This window comes from Osmerus mordax, chromosome 6, assembly GCF_038355195.1.
Source record: "Osmerus mordax isolate fOsmMor3 chromosome 6, fOsmMor3.pri, whole genome shotgun sequence".
Classification (NCBI taxonomy): domain Eukaryota; kingdom Metazoa; phylum Chordata; class Actinopteri; order Osmeriformes; family Osmeridae; genus Osmerus; species Osmerus mordax.
Genome location: NC_090055.1, coordinates 5864125 through 5883355, shown reverse-complemented (window position 1 = coordinate 5883355; position 19231 = coordinate 5864125). Strand labels below are relative to the sequence as shown.

At 43.1% G+C, this 19231-nt stretch overlaps 2 protein-coding genes across 2 annotated transcripts; one reads left to right on the top strand and one right to left on the bottom strand.

The window, feature by feature from the left end:
* The first annotated feature begins 115 nt into the window (after positions 1 to 115).
* On the top strand, positions 116 to 15315 carry vwde (von Willebrand factor D and EGF domains). Its single transcript, XM_067237679.1, has 31 exons — positions 116 to 191; positions 3104 to 3294; positions 3653 to 3884; positions 4089 to 4172; positions 4584 to 4816; positions 5203 to 5292; positions 5496 to 5640; positions 6008 to 6222; positions 6349 to 6422; positions 6557 to 6830; positions 7028 to 7224; positions 7340 to 8232; positions 8504 to 8640; positions 8790 to 8954; positions 9945 to 10049; positions 10224 to 10338; positions 10754 to 11013; positions 11365 to 11584; positions 11732 to 11869; positions 12036 to 12281; positions 12382 to 12807; positions 12933 to 13028; positions 13136 to 13231; positions 13343 to 13438; positions 13638 to 13733; positions 13817 to 13912; positions 14033 to 14128; positions 14240 to 14335; positions 14476 to 14571; positions 14693 to 14790; positions 14901 to 15315. The coding sequence occupies exons 1-31, from the start codon at positions 116 to 118 to the stop codon at positions 14913 to 14915; spliced, it is 5397 nt and encodes a 1798-aa protein (XP_067093780.1). The 3' UTR covers positions 14916 to 15315.
* Positions 15275 to 17615, bottom strand: seraf (Schwann cell-specific EGF-like repeat autocrine factor). Its single transcript, XM_067237680.1, has 5 exons — positions 17243 to 17615; positions 16986 to 17081; positions 16634 to 16738; positions 16258 to 16353; positions 15275 to 16070 (listed from the first exon to the last, which is right to left on the bottom strand). The coding sequence occupies exons 1-5, from the start codon at positions 17487 to 17489 to the stop codon at positions 15958 to 15960; spliced, it is 657 nt and encodes a 218-aa protein (XP_067093781.1). The 5' UTR covers positions 17490 to 17615; the 3' UTR covers positions 15275 to 15957.
* Between the last annotated feature and the right edge of the window lie 1616 nt (positions 17616 to 19231).

Here is a 19231-nt window from a genome sequence, read left to right as displayed (position 1 = left end):
GCATTTTACTACTTGTTGTGGAAAACGGGCGATACATTTGAGTTAAGAAGAACCTTTCAAGTAACGAGGGACTTTCATTGGTCATTTTGACCATATGCACATATTCTGCTGGACGATGGGACGTCAAATTATATTGGAGATAGTTTCCTACGTTTTAATTTTCTTTCCAAATGCAATACATTGTGAAATAGGTATGTGTTTATGTTATGTAAATATATGTTTTACTGGAATGCTCCTAGAAACATCGACCTAGGCCTACAATAATTGCGGAATTCAACGTGTGACTTCGTTAGTGTTTGGGAATAATAAGTAGGCAATTTTTCAGATAATCTAAAGTCACGTTGAAATATCTTTAAAGCGTATGAAACACATTTTTACACAATTTCATTGCTGAACATGTATGATTTATAAAAATGTTAGTTACATATTTTGTCAATTTGTAGTTTTAAGTGTATTGTCTATATCTTTTGCCCGTCATTTATCCATCCTCCACCAATGCTGCGGATGTGTGGCATTTGTGGAAGTTTATACCTGTCCATTCATCATTGCCATGTCATCCAAGGACAAATTCTTACTCTCCATGGGACTGTAAACTATTGTGCCTTCACTGGAGACAGGAGAGCTTAAGGGTGTCTCAGGACACTGACCCTAGGAGTTGTGGCTGGGGGCTGGGTCGAAGTGCTGCTGTAGGATGTTGGGAGTTTGTGTCGCCTCCTGGAACAACATGTTCTCCTGTAGTCAGTGTGTCATAGTAGGCTATCTCTCATGCTTGTGTGCAGTTGTTGCTTGACTTGTACATTTGAGGACATTGGCTATTTAGTGTCTGTGGTCCATATCATTCACTGAAGCATAGTAAGCCATTTCCACAATTGTGTAAATGGTTTCTGTTCTGACTTTCATGGTTTGGGATTAATCATTAATCTGAAGGACCATTTATTCAGGTTTTCCGTTGTTAGACATTTTAGATTATTCTTTTTCATCTCAATCTCCTATGCTTGTCCCCATTGTTCCTGAAGCTTGGTCAATTGTATGCTTGGGATGGCGTACAGAAGATGTCCTTCATTTTGGTTCCAGTCTTGCCCATCATTTCTATTAGCATCCTGTACTTCTCAGAGAAACTGATGGTTTTCTTCCCTGACTTTGACTTTGAGCTCTGCTTCTTTTTTGGCACTTTCTCCAGAAACATTGTAGGATGTCCAGGGTTAACCAGTAACTCAAGGGGCAGTGCATCAGCCTGAGTTGGAACATACTTAAATGGCTCAGGATTGGGATAAGTGTAGGAGCCTGAGTTTGTGGGGTGCATTAGTTTGGATGAACTGGGTAGCGACAGTCCTATTTGCAATGGGCTTCTCTTCTCTCATCAGCATTGTAGAGAGGATGTCTTTTATTGAAACATTTTTGTCCAACCCCTGTAGGTCTTACTTTGGTGAGACCTACACACACATCCTGCCCAGACTGTTATTCTGTTTGACTTTGAAATCATTAATAATAATGATGTTAGCTTTGGCTGCAGCTCACTTCCTGGTCATAACTGGAAAGTCAATGTTCTGGAACTTATCCTCTTAACTTGACACTTCCAAGTGCTGTCACTGACCCCAGCTGAGAGCTTTTAACTGAATACAGAAGGGCATAGTGGTGATATACAGTAGGGAACCAGAGATAACCACTCACCATTCCATTAGAAACATATACTTTCAGTAATAGAATACAGTACATTCTAAGACCATTTGTCACTTGAGTTGTTGCGTTACATTATTAAAGCAAATACACATGGTGGAACATTTATAACAAGTTACATTCATTCTTTGCAGATAACCAATAGATTCCTTAAGGCACACATGCTGCACAAGATCCTGCTGGGTTCCTTTAACCATCAAGCCACTTAATCAAGAGTGTACTCCTCCTGTTTTATAGGCACATTAAGGTCAAGGCCTGGTTTGCTTTTCCTTACTGCTTGCCCCCTCTGAGCCTGAGCTTTCCTGCGCATGTCTTCCCTCTCCTTCCTCTGCCAAAGGGAGATGGGCATGGAGGCATGGAAGCGTGGGTGGACTGGGGAAGGAGCAGGGAAGTGCTTGGGCGAGGCTTGGACGTGGTTCGATTTATTTGAGAAGGCTTCCGGTGAACCCCTATTTCTGGGAGGTGGAGAGTGACTATGGGACTGTTGTGCCACCGTGGAGTCTTCATTGAAGTGGGGGGGGATAATAGAGTTGCCTTGTTTTGGTGGGATTTGAAAGGAAATGGTAATATGAGCTGATGGGTTGTCCACAATTATCTTACAATGGAATAAGATCTGTTTTAGGGGTATACTTAGCCAGAGGAATATCTGACACATGACCTTATTTTTTGTAATGTTTTATCACGGAGGAGCCACTGGTTGTGACATTACAGTCACATGATCTGTATCCAAACTGAGAATCTCTTGATCCAGCAAGTCTTTTTCTTCATTTCATTTTTTGCATTGACATTGACCTCTTTCTCCAAAATCATTACATCCTATTTCTTTCCTCTCCTTAATCCAGTCGTACCATTATCATATTTTTCAATCCCAACAAAGAAAAATCTGTAATGTCCCAGTGTTTGTGCTTCTTGTTCCTCCATTTCACAAAAGCAAAGTATTTTCTCTTTGGCATCCTTCTTGGTCTCTTAAGTCTTCATTTTGGCTTGACCCCTCAAAACAGTGGCTGGATTTTCAATTTGGCTCTTTGACTTTGTTCTACTGGTGCAGCTGCTGCAGTGGTCTATTGGGGTGCATCAACACAGATCTAGCTCATCACTGGGTGAACTGTCCAGGGCTCAGGTCTTAGTGAGGAAATAGTAAGGGTTTGCACAGCCAATCGTATATATTTAACAGAAGTCTGAGGGTTCAAGTGGGTTAGTGTTGCTCAGGGAAGTAGGATGAGCCTTAACGTTGAAATGTAAACAAGTGTTTAGGTCACAAAAAGTTAGAAGATGTTTTGGAATTCATTGTTTGCTAAATGCATAGAATAAATTACTGTGATGTCATCACTTTAGTGCTAGCTCCTAGATCATTCAGCACAAAGATACTCTTCCTGTGCCAATAATGAATGTTTACTCAACTTTGTGTGCATGTGTGTATGTCCAGTGCTCCCTCCAGAGTGTGCTCCAGGGGGACACTCCCTGCTCCAGAACCCCTACCGCAGCACCAGTTTCAGCTCTGAAAAGCTCCAGCAGTCGCCAGTGCAGACACTCATATGCGACCACTCCCTCACACCTGGCTGGTACCGCTTCCAGATCTTTGACAAGCCAGCCAGCATGCCCACCAAATGTGTGGAGGTAAATGAGCAACTAACGTGATCATTTAGGAATCACCTTTTTGTTGTTTCTGTAATTCATTGTCAGTCCCAACTACCAAGCCATCGGGGCTGTCATGCATCATTGCTCTCTCTTACCATGTCATCTCATGTCGCAGCACATGATAGGCCAGCATCCCGCAGAAATACACAAAAATTAGGCACTCATTTGTTTTTGGTTTATGAATTTTCTGGGGTATGATGTATGTATAAATATATTTTGACAGCCATTCATTAACACAACAGCTTAGCTCGAAGTACATGGTCCAGTGTTGCACTGTGGGATCTAGTTCCCAGCTTAGTTGACCTATGACCTGTCTTGCTCCAACTGCTCTGCCCAGGTGAACCACTGTGGCACCCAGGCTCCTGTGTGGCTGTCTCTGCGGGAGGGTGAGACTCTCCCCGGTCCCTTGGAGGTGAGGCAGCTGACTGCTTGTGCAACCTGGCACTTCTTCTCCAGCAGCAGCAAGGACTGCTGCCTGTTTCACATCCCTGTGACCGTGCGCAACTGTGGAGACTTCTACATCTACCTGCTGCAGCCCACGCAGGGCTGCATGGGTTACTGCGCTGAGGGTACAGCAGCTCTCTCTGTCAGTAGACCTAGTGTTATCGTGGCTTGTGTGGTAACACTTTAACACAGCAGTACCGCTTAAAATAAATGCTGAAGTGATTTGTAGGACACATCAATTGTTGTTGGGTATACATTTCACAGTTTGTTCTGTTACTTGATTTCATTTGTTAAAACCACTTAGAGTAACTTTTCTTCTACGTCAACAGAGATGTCCAACACATCAGAATCGGTGGTAGCAGCCACAGCGGTCTGCGGTGCTGAGGAGGATCAAGTAGATGGAACATGTAAAGGTGAGGAGCTTCCCATCCCTTCGGCATTCTATATCCTGAGCCAGATGAGGCTTTTGATAAAGCCACCAAAACAATTAGGGTCAGAGTTGGCGCCATGCAATGTGGAATGTACCACAGGGGGCCTTTACAAATCATTTTAATGACCTTAGCATTATGTACTATGTTGGCAAAAGTCATGAATAATACATTCCCATGCTTTATAGTTCTGAGAGGGGTGGTGGAGGTCCAGTAGGTAGCCTTTTCCTAGACAATTGTATTCTTGTGACCCGAGACACTAAAGCTTTAATAGTATGACGTTGATGTTAAGTAAATGCATATTAAGTCACTCTCATCCCTTTAAGAACTAACAATAACCTCTAGATGTGGTTCTGTATTTCCATTTTAAAGATCAATAATTGTTCTCCCTCTCAGCCAAACAGCCCCCCTCGCCCTCTGTCCCAGTCATTGTGGCAGAGCTTTCTGGCAACACCATCTACCTGAAGTGCAGCTTTGAGAGCCAGAGCGTGAACAGCTCGCTGGGCTATGTGGTGGCCTGGTCCCGACTCTCCCCTCTGGGCCGCAGAGAGGAACTCAAACAGGAGACAACTGTACAGACATCTGCCTTCATAGAGTTGGATGGCATCAATCTGCGGCTGGGGGATAAGGTAACAGGACTGGCATTGCAGTTTTAGACAACTGGTTTTGGTTTGGGCTGTGTAGGATCAGGATAATCTTATTCTACTGAGTAAAACATTTAGTATCTGTATTTATTTGTATCTGTAAAAATTCAAAATCCATGGATATGATTCATAAATATTGACAGGAAGAACAGTTTTGTCACTCGACAAAAACTCAACATCACATAATTTTTTACAGCATTTTATTTTGTCTTTGTTTATGACATGACTCTAGCTATAGAGAGTTTTATACATCCTGTTCAATATCTTCCTTTCCTTTTAAGTGCTGTTCGTCTGTCTGTCAGTCATTCTCCCTCTCTATTTATTTATTTGCTCTGTCTCCCTCTCTCTTACTCCTTTTTATTCTCTGGCAGATTTACTGCAGCAGCTCCAGTTTCTTTCTGGACTCGCCAGACATTCATGGGAGTCAAGTGGAAAGTGAGGAGTTCTTTGCTGGGATCAGGGTATATCAAAGAGATCATGTACTATATAATAACAGTGATGTGGGTGTGTGTGTCTATTTGTGTGTGTGTGTGTGTGTGTGTGTGTGCAAGTAGGCCCTTTGTATGTCCGTCTGTCTTGGTTTTATAGGTTTGTAACATTTAACGGCTGTAAAGCCCTGATCTGCTGCCCTCATTCAGTCAATTTCTGTTTTTGGACTCTACAGTTGAAACCAGAGAACAGCACAGTGTCGGAAGATGGGAGAGAGTATGAGCTGACTGTGGAAAGCACTGTTCCAATTCCCTGCCCAGGAGACTCCACTTCAGCAGAACAGTGTTCCTTCTTCTTACATCTGAGCACAAGGAATCCAGGTAAAGACTTTGTAAGTAATTGGACATAGTCATGATAGTTTCCGTCAGTCATAGGGTACCTCTATGTCGTAGAGGTTTTTTAAATTAGTGATACAGCAAGTGGTGACATACTTCAAATCTTTGAATCAAATTTTAATTTTGATAGCTTGCTAAATGTTACAATAGGCAAAAATATGAATCCAAAATGTTACATTGGTCCTATATTCGCCCGCACCGTTGATCAAACACACCCCCTCCGACATATGAAGCACAACAACTACCTGTTACGCCAACAGAAATCTAGTTGGTCACTGGTTTTAGTGTTTTAGTGTTTTGCTTTACTGTTTCTATGTTGTTCTTTACTATTCTTCTTGTCTGGCTCTTTAAGATGAGGAACAGCAGAGTTCAGACGTGGTCTTGACCTCCTGTGTGGTGGAGCTATCCCAAAGTCCCTGTCGGAGTGGTGTGTGTAGCAAGGCTGTGGTCCACTTCACTGCTGTCACAGATTTCATAAAGGATGGGGACAGGACAACTGAGATAGTTGTTAAACCTGTAGTCACCAATGACTTCCTCTGGAACGGCTATATTCCACAGAGTGTCCAGGTAAAGGTTTACTCTCTTAGGCTGCCTTACATATCGTACGACTTACGTACGATATGTAAGTACGTCCATTAGCTGTCTGAAGTTGATGATGGAGTGAATTTGTTAGTTGCTGTGCTATCTTCCCAGATTCTAGTAAAGGATGTTCCCTCGGCTTACTGCTACGCTTTCACCGACCCTCACATTATCACATTCGATGGCAGGTAACTTCCTTTCTTAGCTCCCTGTCAGCCATAAAACCTGACCTTTCCTGTATCATGACTCCGATCAATTATTGAACTTCAACACAAACACTGAAGTGTACCAATTGTTCGTTTTCAACTGTAATTACTCCCAGGCAGTATGATAACTACCATATCGGCACCTTTGTGCTGTACAAGAGCACGCGCTGGCCCTTCGAGGTGCACGTGCGCCAGTGGGAGTGCGGCAGCGTGGTGCATGACGCATCCTGCGTGTGTGGCGTTGTGGTGCGGGATGCTGGGGACGTCGTCGCATTCGACATGTGCGACGGCGAGCCAGGGAACACCAAGCCACACATACATGTGAGGAACAGGGACCTTGGGAAGACTGGCATACACATCACCAAGTCCTACCAGGGACGCAAGGTCACCGTGAGTAGCAATCATGACAGATAGGCATGGAGACCGACTGTTTACGTGTTATTTTAATATGTAGAAAGCAACATGTTGACACAGGTTAAAGAAGAAGAATGACTAATGATTGATTAAATACAATTTTTTCATGCAAATCTGCCTATAGAAGCCTACCACCATTGACATTTGGATGCTTTCCTCCCTCCGTGCGGTAGATGATGTTCTCATCTGGGGCGTTTGTGCGTGCAGACGTGGCTAACTGGGGGATGAGTCTGACCCTGAGAGCTCCCAGCTCAGACTGGTCTCACACCGAGGGCCTGTGCGGGACGTATGACGGACAGATGCACAATGACCTGCACACACCAGAGGGTGCCACTCTTGAGAACGTTCCTGATTTCATTGCTGCATGGAGGTTAGAAATGTGATAGTAATGTAATGATGTTTCTACATTGCTTGAGAGTACTGAAGACTGTGAGAAAAAACATTTTGTGGGTCTTTATTATTCGTGGGTCTTTTTCTCATGACAGGCTTCCTCCTGGCAGCAGCTGGTTTGACACAGTCCCATCCCATCCAAACACTCAAAGCCCTCACATATACTGCAACTGTGCAAGTGAGACAGACCCTTTATCTCCTAGAACCCGGTCTCAATCACTCACTGTCTCCGAGCCCTCCTGCTCTCACCATGGCAATGTGAGACTGCCGAGTCTCATCCCCACGTTGGACATTACAGCCGAGTACATCAACTCAGTGGAGCTGTTCAAAGCCCAGGACCACCATAGAGCGCCATCAGGACACTCCAACCAGCGTTCTCAGGGTCAAGGCACTGCTGCCCAGCCTCCGCAGAGAGGCTCTCCTGCGGGACATTCCAGGGTTGGACCATCCACTTCCATCCATCGCCGCTCAAATAACCAAAGAGGCAGGCGCCAGACTTATGTGGACATCTCTAAAAATCCCTACCAGAGTCTGAGTCAGTCTGACCTGGAAGGCTCAACATATTTCTTCCCTGAGGACCATGAGCCTGTACCCCTGCTTGAGACTTCTTCTCTCCCAACCTGGCCCACCCCATCTGGGCTAACCCAGCCCCAGGCCAGGCTCCAGTGCCAGCGTGTGGTGGCAAACTCTAGCATAGCGCTAGGCTGTGCCCGTCTATTGGGCAACGCCATAGTTAGTCGCTCTGTGGCTATGTGCGTTAGTGACTTGCAGATGAAGGACGATCAGGAGTGGGTGGGCGCCACCCTTCCATTGCTGGAGAACGAGTGTGAGAGGAGGCTGGTGGAGGAGAAGGGGCGAGGAGGAGAGGATCAGGATGTTCTCTCCTACCTCAAGTGTCCTAGCCTGTGTCATGGGAACGGGCAGTGCTCCCAGTGGGGCTGTGTGTGTTTCCCAGGGTATGGCTCCTATGACTGCAGTGTGCTTGCTGGTAAGAAAAGTGGGAGGGTTAGATCATAACAACGCAAATCGAAGATGTCTGAAACTTGGAAGGTAGAGCCAATGCTACACAGTAATACAAATTGTTAGCTTCGTGGAGCCCAACTGAATGAATGTCAGTGTATAGGGATAGAGCACTCAAAGAAAGCTACAACTACAAACAGTATCTTTGTCAGTTTGAGACCAAGCATGCTTTCCCCCGCCAAGCTTTTTGTGAATGTTTCCTTTGTTTTTTATTCCCATTTCCTTTTGGGTCTATGAAGACCAGATCCCAGAGATATCGGATCTGGAGAATGAAGGACTCTGTGATGGGAAGGAGGGAGACTGCTCCTCAGTGCAAGTCTATGGCCAAGGCTTTAAAGACTCTTACGAGCTCAAGTGTGAGTTTGTGAAAGAAAAGGTACTTTTCTGCTTCCACATCAAGCTTGTCTTGACTTAAAGGTTTCAGATGGTCACAACCACTGATTACACTCTCTCTCCTGTTCTCCCCCCCTCTCCTACCCTTTCACCCTCCCGCCCTCCCTTCCTGTTATTTTCTTTTCTTCCCAGTTTGCAGATGGAGAATGGTTTCTGGATGAGCCGGAGTTTGTGCAGGCTATCTACCTGGATGTCACCTCTCTGGAGTGTCCACTCCCCCTGCAGGACAGGGAGCCCCTTGCAGACTTTGACATGGAAACCTTCATTGACAGACCCCTTGCACGCTGGCAGATAAAAGTCAGTGAGAAATGTTAATGCGTTAATAATGCAGTACCTCAATGCTTCAATAATGCTTCTGGCATGCCATGTCTAGAAGTTACTTTGTAACATTAAATACAGTAATTTAGTTATGAAGATTTTGACATTACATTGAAAGCTTATCACATTATATAAAGACAAGGCCAGTAGTATACAGATCATAGAAGTACAAAACTTGTGATTGTAGTTACATTCATGCATATACTAAACACAGTTTCAGAACAGAACTTCTCAAGTGAATAGTGTTCAACAGTTAGGAACACTCTTGCATGTTTGCCTGAGAACCAGATGGCTGCAAGATGGTGCAACTTTTACTGCAACAGCCAGCCTTACAGTTGTTAGTTCTGTAAACATCTGAGAATATTTATGTCCAACACACATACCATATTACATGGTGCCGCAGCACTAAAACACAACACATTCTATTGAAACAGGTACTTTAGCTTTTGAAAATGTAATGCCAGATGTTTAAATGTTTGATTAGATCATTATCCATTTTTTGCCATCCTGGTGCCAATGTGGGAAATTGTGGACTTTCATCTGCAGTTAAAACAAATCAACATAGCTTCTATAGTGTCAGTTCAGACTAGCTACCCCAAGTGCATTAAGCAAATTCACGTTCGAGCGAGTGCAGCAAAGACAACGAGTGAGTAGAGAAGCAGTCGAGCGAGCGCAGAGAGGGTTCGTAGTGTGCTCTCCCTGAAGTTGCACCAACTTGTGCCCTCTCCGTGAAGGAACTTGTTCTCACTTCTCAGTGCTGCCTGGTCTCAAATTCACAAACAAGTTTGATTAACTTTCTGATTTAATTAAAGCCAGACCGACGAGAAATTGAATTACTTGCTGTGTCCACTGAAATGAGAGTAACGTTTTGTACTTTTTGCTGTTGCTCGTGATATGCTTTCAAGGGTGTTTGCACACTCAACAGCAAAACTTGTGGCACCAAATTTACACCATGAACTTCCTTTACAGGTGTCCAATGATGGCTACGGCTACAGCAATGCCAAGATCTTAACATTGTTTGATGGAACCTGTCAGATCTGCAGCCTTAATGCTGAAGTCCTCTGCACACTTAAGGTGCGTTCTCATGTAGTTAAAATTACAATATACAATGTTCCATTTGGGTTGTTTGATTCTAATCAGATACTATAAGCAATTATTAGTCTTGTGAAGATACTTCTTGTGAAGAAGTATAATTGCAATGTCAAGGTCCAAATTAAACTAAGTTTCTATCTAATACTTTCCTCTCAGGAGAAAACATGCAACATCGATGGCCAGTGTCATGAAGAGGGGGACTTTAATCCCAACAGCCCTTGCCTGACATGCAATCCAGACTCCTCCAAATACACATGGTCTATTGCTGAGAGTATGTAGACTATCTTCTGAAACATACACTTCCACAAATACATTTAACAAATTGTGACTATTTATGCGAATATAATGGAGAACTGAATTTAAAGAAGATACCCCACTTTGAAAGATTTTATTTGGATAGTCAATCTGTAGACCAAAATGTTTAATATATACTTGGTACCCAAGTACCCTAAGCATTACGGTAAACATTCTGTTAATCGTATTTTGATTGGATGGGCATCTACAGGTGGTGTACAAGGGACTCTCAAAATATAGTGTGACCACCTACTCTAGTAGTAGTTTCTAATATTGTTATTAGAGTCTTTTTAATGATTTAATAGGAGGCTACTGTGTAGTGTGAGGTTTGTGTGTGTTTGTGCACGTGTGTATATAGTATATCTGTGCATTTGTGTATTTGTCACTCTCAGAGAACAAGCCCCCAGTGTTCCAGTCAGCATCCACAGAGCATCTCCAGTCATTCCAGGGGGAGAACTTTGTGTATCAGCTGGTTGCTCAGGACCCAGAGGGTTCAGCGGTGTTGTTCACTCTGGATTCAGGTCCTAGAGAGGCGTCACTCTCCCCTGCTGGCCTACTCATCTGGAAGGCCACTTCTGTCACCACGGATACACACTCTTTCCACTTCACTGTCACAGATGATTGCAATTATGAAGTTAAAGCTTCGGTTCAGGTATGGTAGAAAAGTGCCTGTCTATGGAGGGTTGCAGGCTGAGGGGTATCAACTAAAATTGTGTCTTCTTACCTAGGCATGATTAGCCAACATTGTTCATTTTAGTTTAATATGCCCAAGATGAAACTGACATAATCTTTTGGGAAATGGATAGACAACATTGTATGTCTCATTTGGCCACAAGAGGGAGCTCATGAAACGCAATCTTAAAATGTAATGATCTGCCCCCAATTTATTTGTTTGGCTTTAGATTTTGTGGGAACTGGAGACATAGACTGATTCAATCAGTATACCATTAGTGATTAATTACAAGATGTATTTAATGTCAGCTCTTCTGTGTGCGTCCCTTAGGTCTCTGTGTTCCCTTGTGACTGTCTGAATGGAGCTTCCTGTGTTACGAATATTAACTTCCCCCCTGGCAGTGGGGAGTACCTGTGTGTCTGCCCTGACGGCTTTAAGGGGGACAGATGTGAGGTGGATATAGACGACTGTAAGCCCAACCCCTGTCGACTGGCCCTCTGTATAGATGGACCCAACTCTTTCTCCTGTATTTGTCCTGCTGGGATGACAGGTACAGTACATCCCATACACCACATTAGAACCAAAATATACATCATATATTATAATGGGTATTAAGCAAAGCATTAATATGTTTTTTACCTTCCAAAGCTATACCCCTAATTGTGTTCCCTGAAGACTATGTGTTTGGGTCTCTCAGGTCATACGTGCAGAGAGGATGTAGATGAATGTGCCTCACAGCCATGTTTTCCTGGGGTGGGGTGCAGCAACACACCAGGCTCGTTCAGCTGTGGTTCCTGTCCAGAGGGCTACCATGGAGATGGGAAGAGGTGTAAACGTGAGTTTGCCTAAACACACACACACATGGAAATGCATGTCCTTAGGACTGCATAACTTTAGGTAACTTCATTTTGATTACCTTGGGTGGGTAGTCTTACCCACCCACCTGTAATCTTACACACCATCCATAATCTGTGTCATGTCTCCTGTCTCCCCTCCTGAAGGTAAGACAGTGGTTCCTGCTAAGGGTGATGAGCTTGAGGATACTCATAGAGTGACCCTACCTGCTGGGGGTTCCCATGGCTCAGCTAAAACCATGCCAATTGCCCCATCCCCCTGCTCCAGACGGCCATGTCACCCAGGGGTGCAGTGCTTTGAGAGCACCCATGTGTCTGAAGGGTATATCTGTGGACCCTGTCCACCTGGGTACCACGGAAATGGAAAGACCTGCAGCAGAAGAACCCCAATTGGTGAGAATCTCCCTTAATTTAAATTCCTTCTAGGTTTGGCTATATCAACGTGAAGAAGTTCATTTTCAAGCCATACTCTCTAACTTTCAGTGTTTTACAGGGCAAATGCCAGTCACCAGCAGAGGTGATGGACGGTCTCAGGTGATTGAATCAGACCCCAGTACGGAAACTGCAGTTACATTCTCCTCTTCCTCGACCACTCAACCCAAGAAGGACCATGACGAATGGAGAAAATTTGAAGTTTCTCCTTCTGGTACCTCAAGAGAGCTTGTATCCTCTATTGACAAGAAAACCACCAACCCAAGAAACCAAACTATCTTTGCCCGTACAATGATCCACAGAGGCCAATCCAACAGGGAGGATTTGAGCCCAGACCCCAGGGTCAGATGGGGATCATTGCCTTCCATGTTGACCTGTTCAGACTCACCTTGCTTCTCTGGTGTCCCTTGTGAAGCAACAACCACAGGGTCCTTTAAATGTGGCCGCTGTCCGTATGGGTACACTGGAGATGGGATCATATGCAAAGGTCAGCTCCTCTGACTTTATTTGGATAATGTGGACATGTGCATGCCCCTCTTAATTAGGTTTTGGGAAGTTACATTTGTTATGCTTTTTTAGCTGTATAATAACATGTTAATGCTCGTATCCTAGCTGTGTGCAGGTATCTATGTGGGACGAACATGGAGTGTACTTTGCCCAACACCTGCACATGCAAAGAAGGATATACTGGATACAACTGCCACATAGGTGAAGTGCAGAGGGGATTCCATCCCTACTATTTAAACTCTTGAAACTCTTGACTCATGCTTCTCATTTCAATTCCTGGGAATTGTATGGACTATCTTCATTTTCAGCTGTGTGTCGACCTGACTGTAAGAACCAAGGGAAGTGTGTGAAGCCCAATGTCTGTGCTTGTCTGGACGGCTACAGCGGACCCTCTTGTGAAGAAGGTAATCCTATGCTGGGTTTTATAGTATGTACTGTATGAGTAATTAACAAACAATATTCTGTCAAGATTGGTTGTTCTCCCAATGATAATGTTACAACCCCTTGTCCTGTAGCTAACTGTAAGCCATCTTGTCAACATGGAGGAACCTGTTTAGCCAGAAACCTCTGCACTTGCTCCTACGGCTACGTGGGACCAAGATGTGAAATCAGTGAGAGATAATTCAACCTGTTAAATCCTATGTGATATGTTTTTTTTTTACCTTAGCACTATAATCCGAACCAGCATGAACTGGCTCACCCTTCTTTCCGTAGATCTATACTGTAGGTGAAGGTTTTAATAATTTGTTTAAATGGATAGGCAATGCACACAAGCTATTATTGACCCTGATATTGTGTTTCTCTGCCCAGTGGTATGTAACAGGCACTGTGAAAATGGAGGGGAATGCATATCTCCTGATGTTTGCAAGTGCAAGTCTGGCTGGTACGGACCAACATGCAACTCGGGTAAATAAAACAAAAGTGAAACATTCCAGACTACTCGGAAGATAAGATGAGATGTGTCTGAGTGTAGTGTTCTTTGCGCCCAGCTGTGTGTAATCCAGTGTGTTTGAATGGCGGAACCTGCATCAAACCAAACATCTGTGCCTGTCCCAGTGGCTTCTATGGCTCTCAGTGTCAGATCGGTAAAAGCCTGTTTGACTCTATATTGACATTTCATATTGTTAAAATTCTGTCACTTGACAAGTAGTTGGTAAAATACATGGACAAATATGACTGCCACTGTTCTGTGGGCTGTGTTGCAGCTGTGTGTAGCCCTCCTTGTAAGAATAGTGGCCAGTGTATGAGGAACAACGTGTGCTCATGTCCTGAGGGTTACACAGGGAAGAGGTGCCAAAAGAGTAAGTCTGCACCTGAACAGTCACTGTAATGCCACCTAACTTCATGGCTGTACTGTATGATAACAAATTTAAACTACCAACTAATGTAAAGTGAATGAATGTGTCCTCCAGGTGTGTGTGAGCCCATGTGCATGAACAAGGGAAAGTGTGTGAGTCCCAATACCTGCTCCTGTGCCTCTGGTTGGAGGGACAAGAGGTGTAATATACGTAAGTGATTGGAGTATATTATTTGCTGGATACATTTCTTCCATTGGAAACTTACTGCAATATAACATTGGTCTGTCAATGAATCTCAGTTCTGAGTCAATTAACCTGGGGTTTCCTGACATTGTTCTCCTTATATGTAGCTGTGTGCTTACAGAAGTGTAAAAATGGTGGTGAGTGTGTAGGACCCAATACTTGCAATTGTCAAACAGGATGGGAGGGCTTGCATTGTCAAACACGTGAGTGCATCTATCTCATCAATATATTTTTGTTGTATTTTCTATCAAGCTTGTCAAGTTTTAGCTACTAGGTTGAATAATTGTCTTTGAAATGTCTCAAAATGTCTTTCCTATTTTACAGCCATCTGTAAGAAAAGGTGCCTCAATGGAGGGAGATGTGTCCTGCCTGACTTCTGCCACTGCCGGAAGGGCAACACTGGTCCCACCTGTGGGCTAAAGGTTAGCATTGGGTCACATGTGGGATACCATGACTGCGCATAAGTTGTCTTTTTTAGAACTTTACGAAAAACCTTTACACTAAAAACGTTTGAAATGTTTTACTATTATAGGCTCGACATGCATGATGGAATGAGGAAGCAGAGGTTACAAAATGCACAAAGAAGACGTGGGCTGGATCAAGACATTCTGTTTTGTTATTGAGTATGTTTATGTGTGTGAATGAGAGGCAGAGAAAAAGAAAGGGAGCATGTGTTTTTCTACATGATCAGAGGGACTGGATATATTGCACTTGTCTAACTGTCCCTGTATATCACTACCTCATTGCTCATGGTAGCACATCCATGGGGACTGCATAAAAACTATGCAAAATATACTCTCAATCACAGTGATGCAAATTCAGAATAACAGTAATCCCCTATTCTACTCTGGGGAAAAGTGTGTATTATGCAGTGTTCATGTATGGCAGAAAAAAAGAAGTAAAACATGTTGTGTACACGTTTAATAAAAGAACAAATAACAATTCTTCTGAAGTAGAAAATAACTTTTTTTAGATTTTGTTTAGTTCCCTAAGAAACAAACCTTTGGCCCAGTTATTGGTTGATGTGAATCCTCCTATATAGTACCAATACGGTTGTGCACTGCTTTCTATTCTTCATTTAACATCTTGGAGAGAATATTTTTTTGTTGAGTCTTTATATTTTTTATAATTTAGTAATATTGGCATGTGTTCCAATTATACAAATTAGCCTTTAGCTTTGTGTAGATACAACATAGCTGTTAACTTACAAAAGAAAGCTTTAAATACCATCGTAGATATTTGATCTTTTGGCTGAAACTAACATTAAAAAGGTTTTATTTTAGGAATCAGGTTTAATTACATCACAATTGTTGTAAATTTGTCATAAAATAAACTGATAAAATTATTTTGAACTATGGATTGTTGTAAACCTTTACTGTAATTTTAGCAACAACAGAAATGAACACACTTTTTTATTTATGAAATTGCACACGTACATTTGTACAGTTCAAATTAGTTTAAAGTAGCATTAACTAAAGAAACATGAACAGTTCACTTACAGTACAAAATAAATGAGTAGCACCATCGAATGAACCAGTTTAGAGTGAATAATGGTCCACAGACATTTTTGAACCTCTGTTTAGTGTGGTTTAGAACACCTTTCTCTTGTTCTCACAACGCGGTCCGGAGAAAGGTGGGCGGCAGCGGCATGTTTCAGGAGACACACACTTCCCCCCGTTCAGACAGGGACGACTGCACACAGCTGCAAACGGATGAGAACGAGGCCAGAAGCTGTTTAACAAAGTTCTTAATCTCACCTTTGTAGGCTAGAGCAGGTAAAAAGGTATCTGAACCCTGTGAGCATATGCCTTGGGGAAATGTGCGTGGTGATCTAAAGCCAAATGTTCGTGTGAGACAGTGTCAGTGGTGAAGATGTAATTGTAACTCACCAGTGTGGCAGGCTCCCCCCAGCCAGCCCTCTGGACAGCTGCAGATTCCTGGGGCCACACAGCTGCCCTCATTCCTGCACCCCTGGGGGCAAATTGCTGGGGAAACATATAGCCACATTCAAAAAGTGCGTGGAACTAATAAATCACCTCACAGATGGACATAAAATGTCCTTTCCAGTTCAATAATTATTAAATGAACTGTTTACAGTTATTTTGTTAAAATTCATGGAGTAGTTTGCCAGTAGAAATGCTGTAGCTACCAGCTGTGTTCCATTTCATAAGCTGAGGGGTGAAAGTGCTGCTGGTGAGTACACTATCTGAGCTACCAGCATCTCAGGTGTTTTCGCTTCGGTGGCACATGAGGATGTCAACAAACCTTCTTGGCATTTAGAGCCAGTCCAGCTTGAGGGGCAAATGCATTTGGCTACTCCATTGACAGCAATACAATCCCCTCCATTCCAGCACCCGCCATCACAAGTCACTGCAAAATACAAACACATCGTGTTACACAGCTCAGTCTAAACTGCTTTCTAATGCAATACCTCCTCTTGTCCCTGACTTTGTGTGTAGGTTTACTTATTTGACTGTGTGAAGTATACCCCATTCACACACACACAGACACGCACACACACATATATACAGTATTTCGTTGGTCTAAGCAGAAAATACATTCAGTTAAAATAATCCAAGCATTAAACAGCATCCATGGCAAACATTGAGCACAATACCTTTATGACAATATTTCCCCCCGAATCCAGGAGGGCATCTGCATTTCCCTGGGCGGAGGCACTCTCCCCCATTCTTGCATTTAGGGTAGCAATTTGCTGCATTAGACACAATGAACTTGTCAGCATTGAAGAAACAGCTTGTATATCTGAATCGTACAAACAAATGGACTATCAGAATAATATATTTCTCCACCCAAATTGTAGGCAACTTTTCGCCATTTACAATTAGTCTCGAACAGAAACGGTTGTAACGTCACCATACTGGCAGGTCTCTCCCTCGTAACCCCGCGAGCAGAAACAGGTGTTGTTTCTGATGCAGATCCCTGCGTGCTTGCATGAAGGGTTGCAAATTGCTCTGGGATCAAAAACGAATGGTACCGCTACTCCTCGAGGAGCATCTGAACGCGCGGCGCAGATACCGACGAATGCAATCAAACTGACCAGAAACGCGAGCCCTATCTTCATAGAGGCTGGAAAGCAGAGGCGTCTAATCCCCATCCTCATGAACTGTTAGGCACTCGCGGTGGAAATTGAGAATGGATGGCACTGAAGTTAACTCCTCTCCTTTTGAATTCCAAGAGTTCTTCACCTCCAGTCCTGACCCGATAGAACGAACTACAACCAACTTTGAAGGCGATTCGTGAACGACTCTGTTTCGACTGAAGGGACATTTCTCCAACCCAACCCCCTCCTGGTGAGTGATTCGTTCACACAGAAGTACGCGGGTCCTCCCATTCATGCGCAGCACTCTTCCAAACTGGATTGGTAAATTTAGAAGTATGTCAGTCACAAACTTAGATTTTAGGCTACTGCCTAAATACATATAGTTGATAGTAGACTTATTTGTATTTGTAACAGTTGCTGCATATTTAGCATGGGCCTATTTATGGTGTCCATTCGAATTGCCCGTAAGTGAAAACAGAATAATTTGGTTTCAGAGTGAATCATAAAGGTGTGCACTGATTGCCAAATGTAAATATTTGTTTGTGCATTATTGACTGTTCTTCCACAAATAATTCGAATGCCAGGCCGGGACAGGCGTGTAGACTTATGGAACCCAGCTCTTCTTTTTCTAAAATGTGTAGATTTTGTTCATATACTGACTCAAATGAACAAAATGATTCAAAAGAGATCCGATTTGCTAGACGGAAGAGCCGACTTGGAGAAAAGATTCAGTCGACCAACTAGAGAAAATCTGATAGCGAGTATTGACATTGGGTCCGTTAGGTGGAGAGAAAGGACTGTATTCATTTGTGCCGAAGTAGCAGTGGCAGACTTATTAGCAGTAGCCTAATTGGGGGCAGGCATTTAACAGCCAAAACGACAACAAGTAGGCCTAGGCCTAAATATTGTTGACAAAATGGATGTTTTGATTAGGTGTGAGCCTATAGGCGAAAGTAACATAGGCTGATAGATTTCTAGTAATGCTAGACAAATTACGCTGTGATAAAAGAGAACAATATATATTTTCGTATGAATTATTGATGATATTAAAATACAGATGCTTAAAGACTGCCATAGAATAAATGTTCCATTCCAAGGTCATTACACAGACACGGGCCTAATGTATAGGCTAGTCTGGCTTGGAGCAATTACTGTAGTGAATGGAAGAATGTTTTATGAACGTGTTCATTTCCAATACGAAGAACAAGGAAAGTGAGGAATGTACAAAATAAACAAGTGAAAGGCTATACCTGAACCTCACTTTTTGCATGTAACAGGTAAAATTCATCATATGGGTTATTATTTGAACTTACAGTTAGCCAAATGGTGAGTTGCCTTTTCAAAAAGTTCAAACAGCAGACCACATCTGGAGAAACAATTTCCTTACATCTGGAAAACAACGTTGAAATGATCTATCGGCGACAGGGAATGTCTCGTTCTAATGATGTTAGCACAACCATTTCTGTCTGGGTTGTTCCTTCTACTACTTGGACTTGAGTGCTCACATACTAGCCATGCTGTTGGCTGTGTATTTAATCGTCGATACACTATTATAGTTACTTATCTGTTTTCCAGATGTTTTCAATCGTGATGAGGAAGCTCATTAGCCTAAGGCCAAACAAACAATTGCAAACCCTGAATTTCCGTTTGCTAAAATGAAGCCATCTCAACCCACACTTCACTGCACCTGTTAATGTGTAGTCTAAAAGAGTATTACCCAAAATATTTCTGCATGCGATTTTGCTTTTTGTCTATTGAAATTTGAGTCCAACAACCCCAAGCTTCTGTTGAGGAATTCTGGA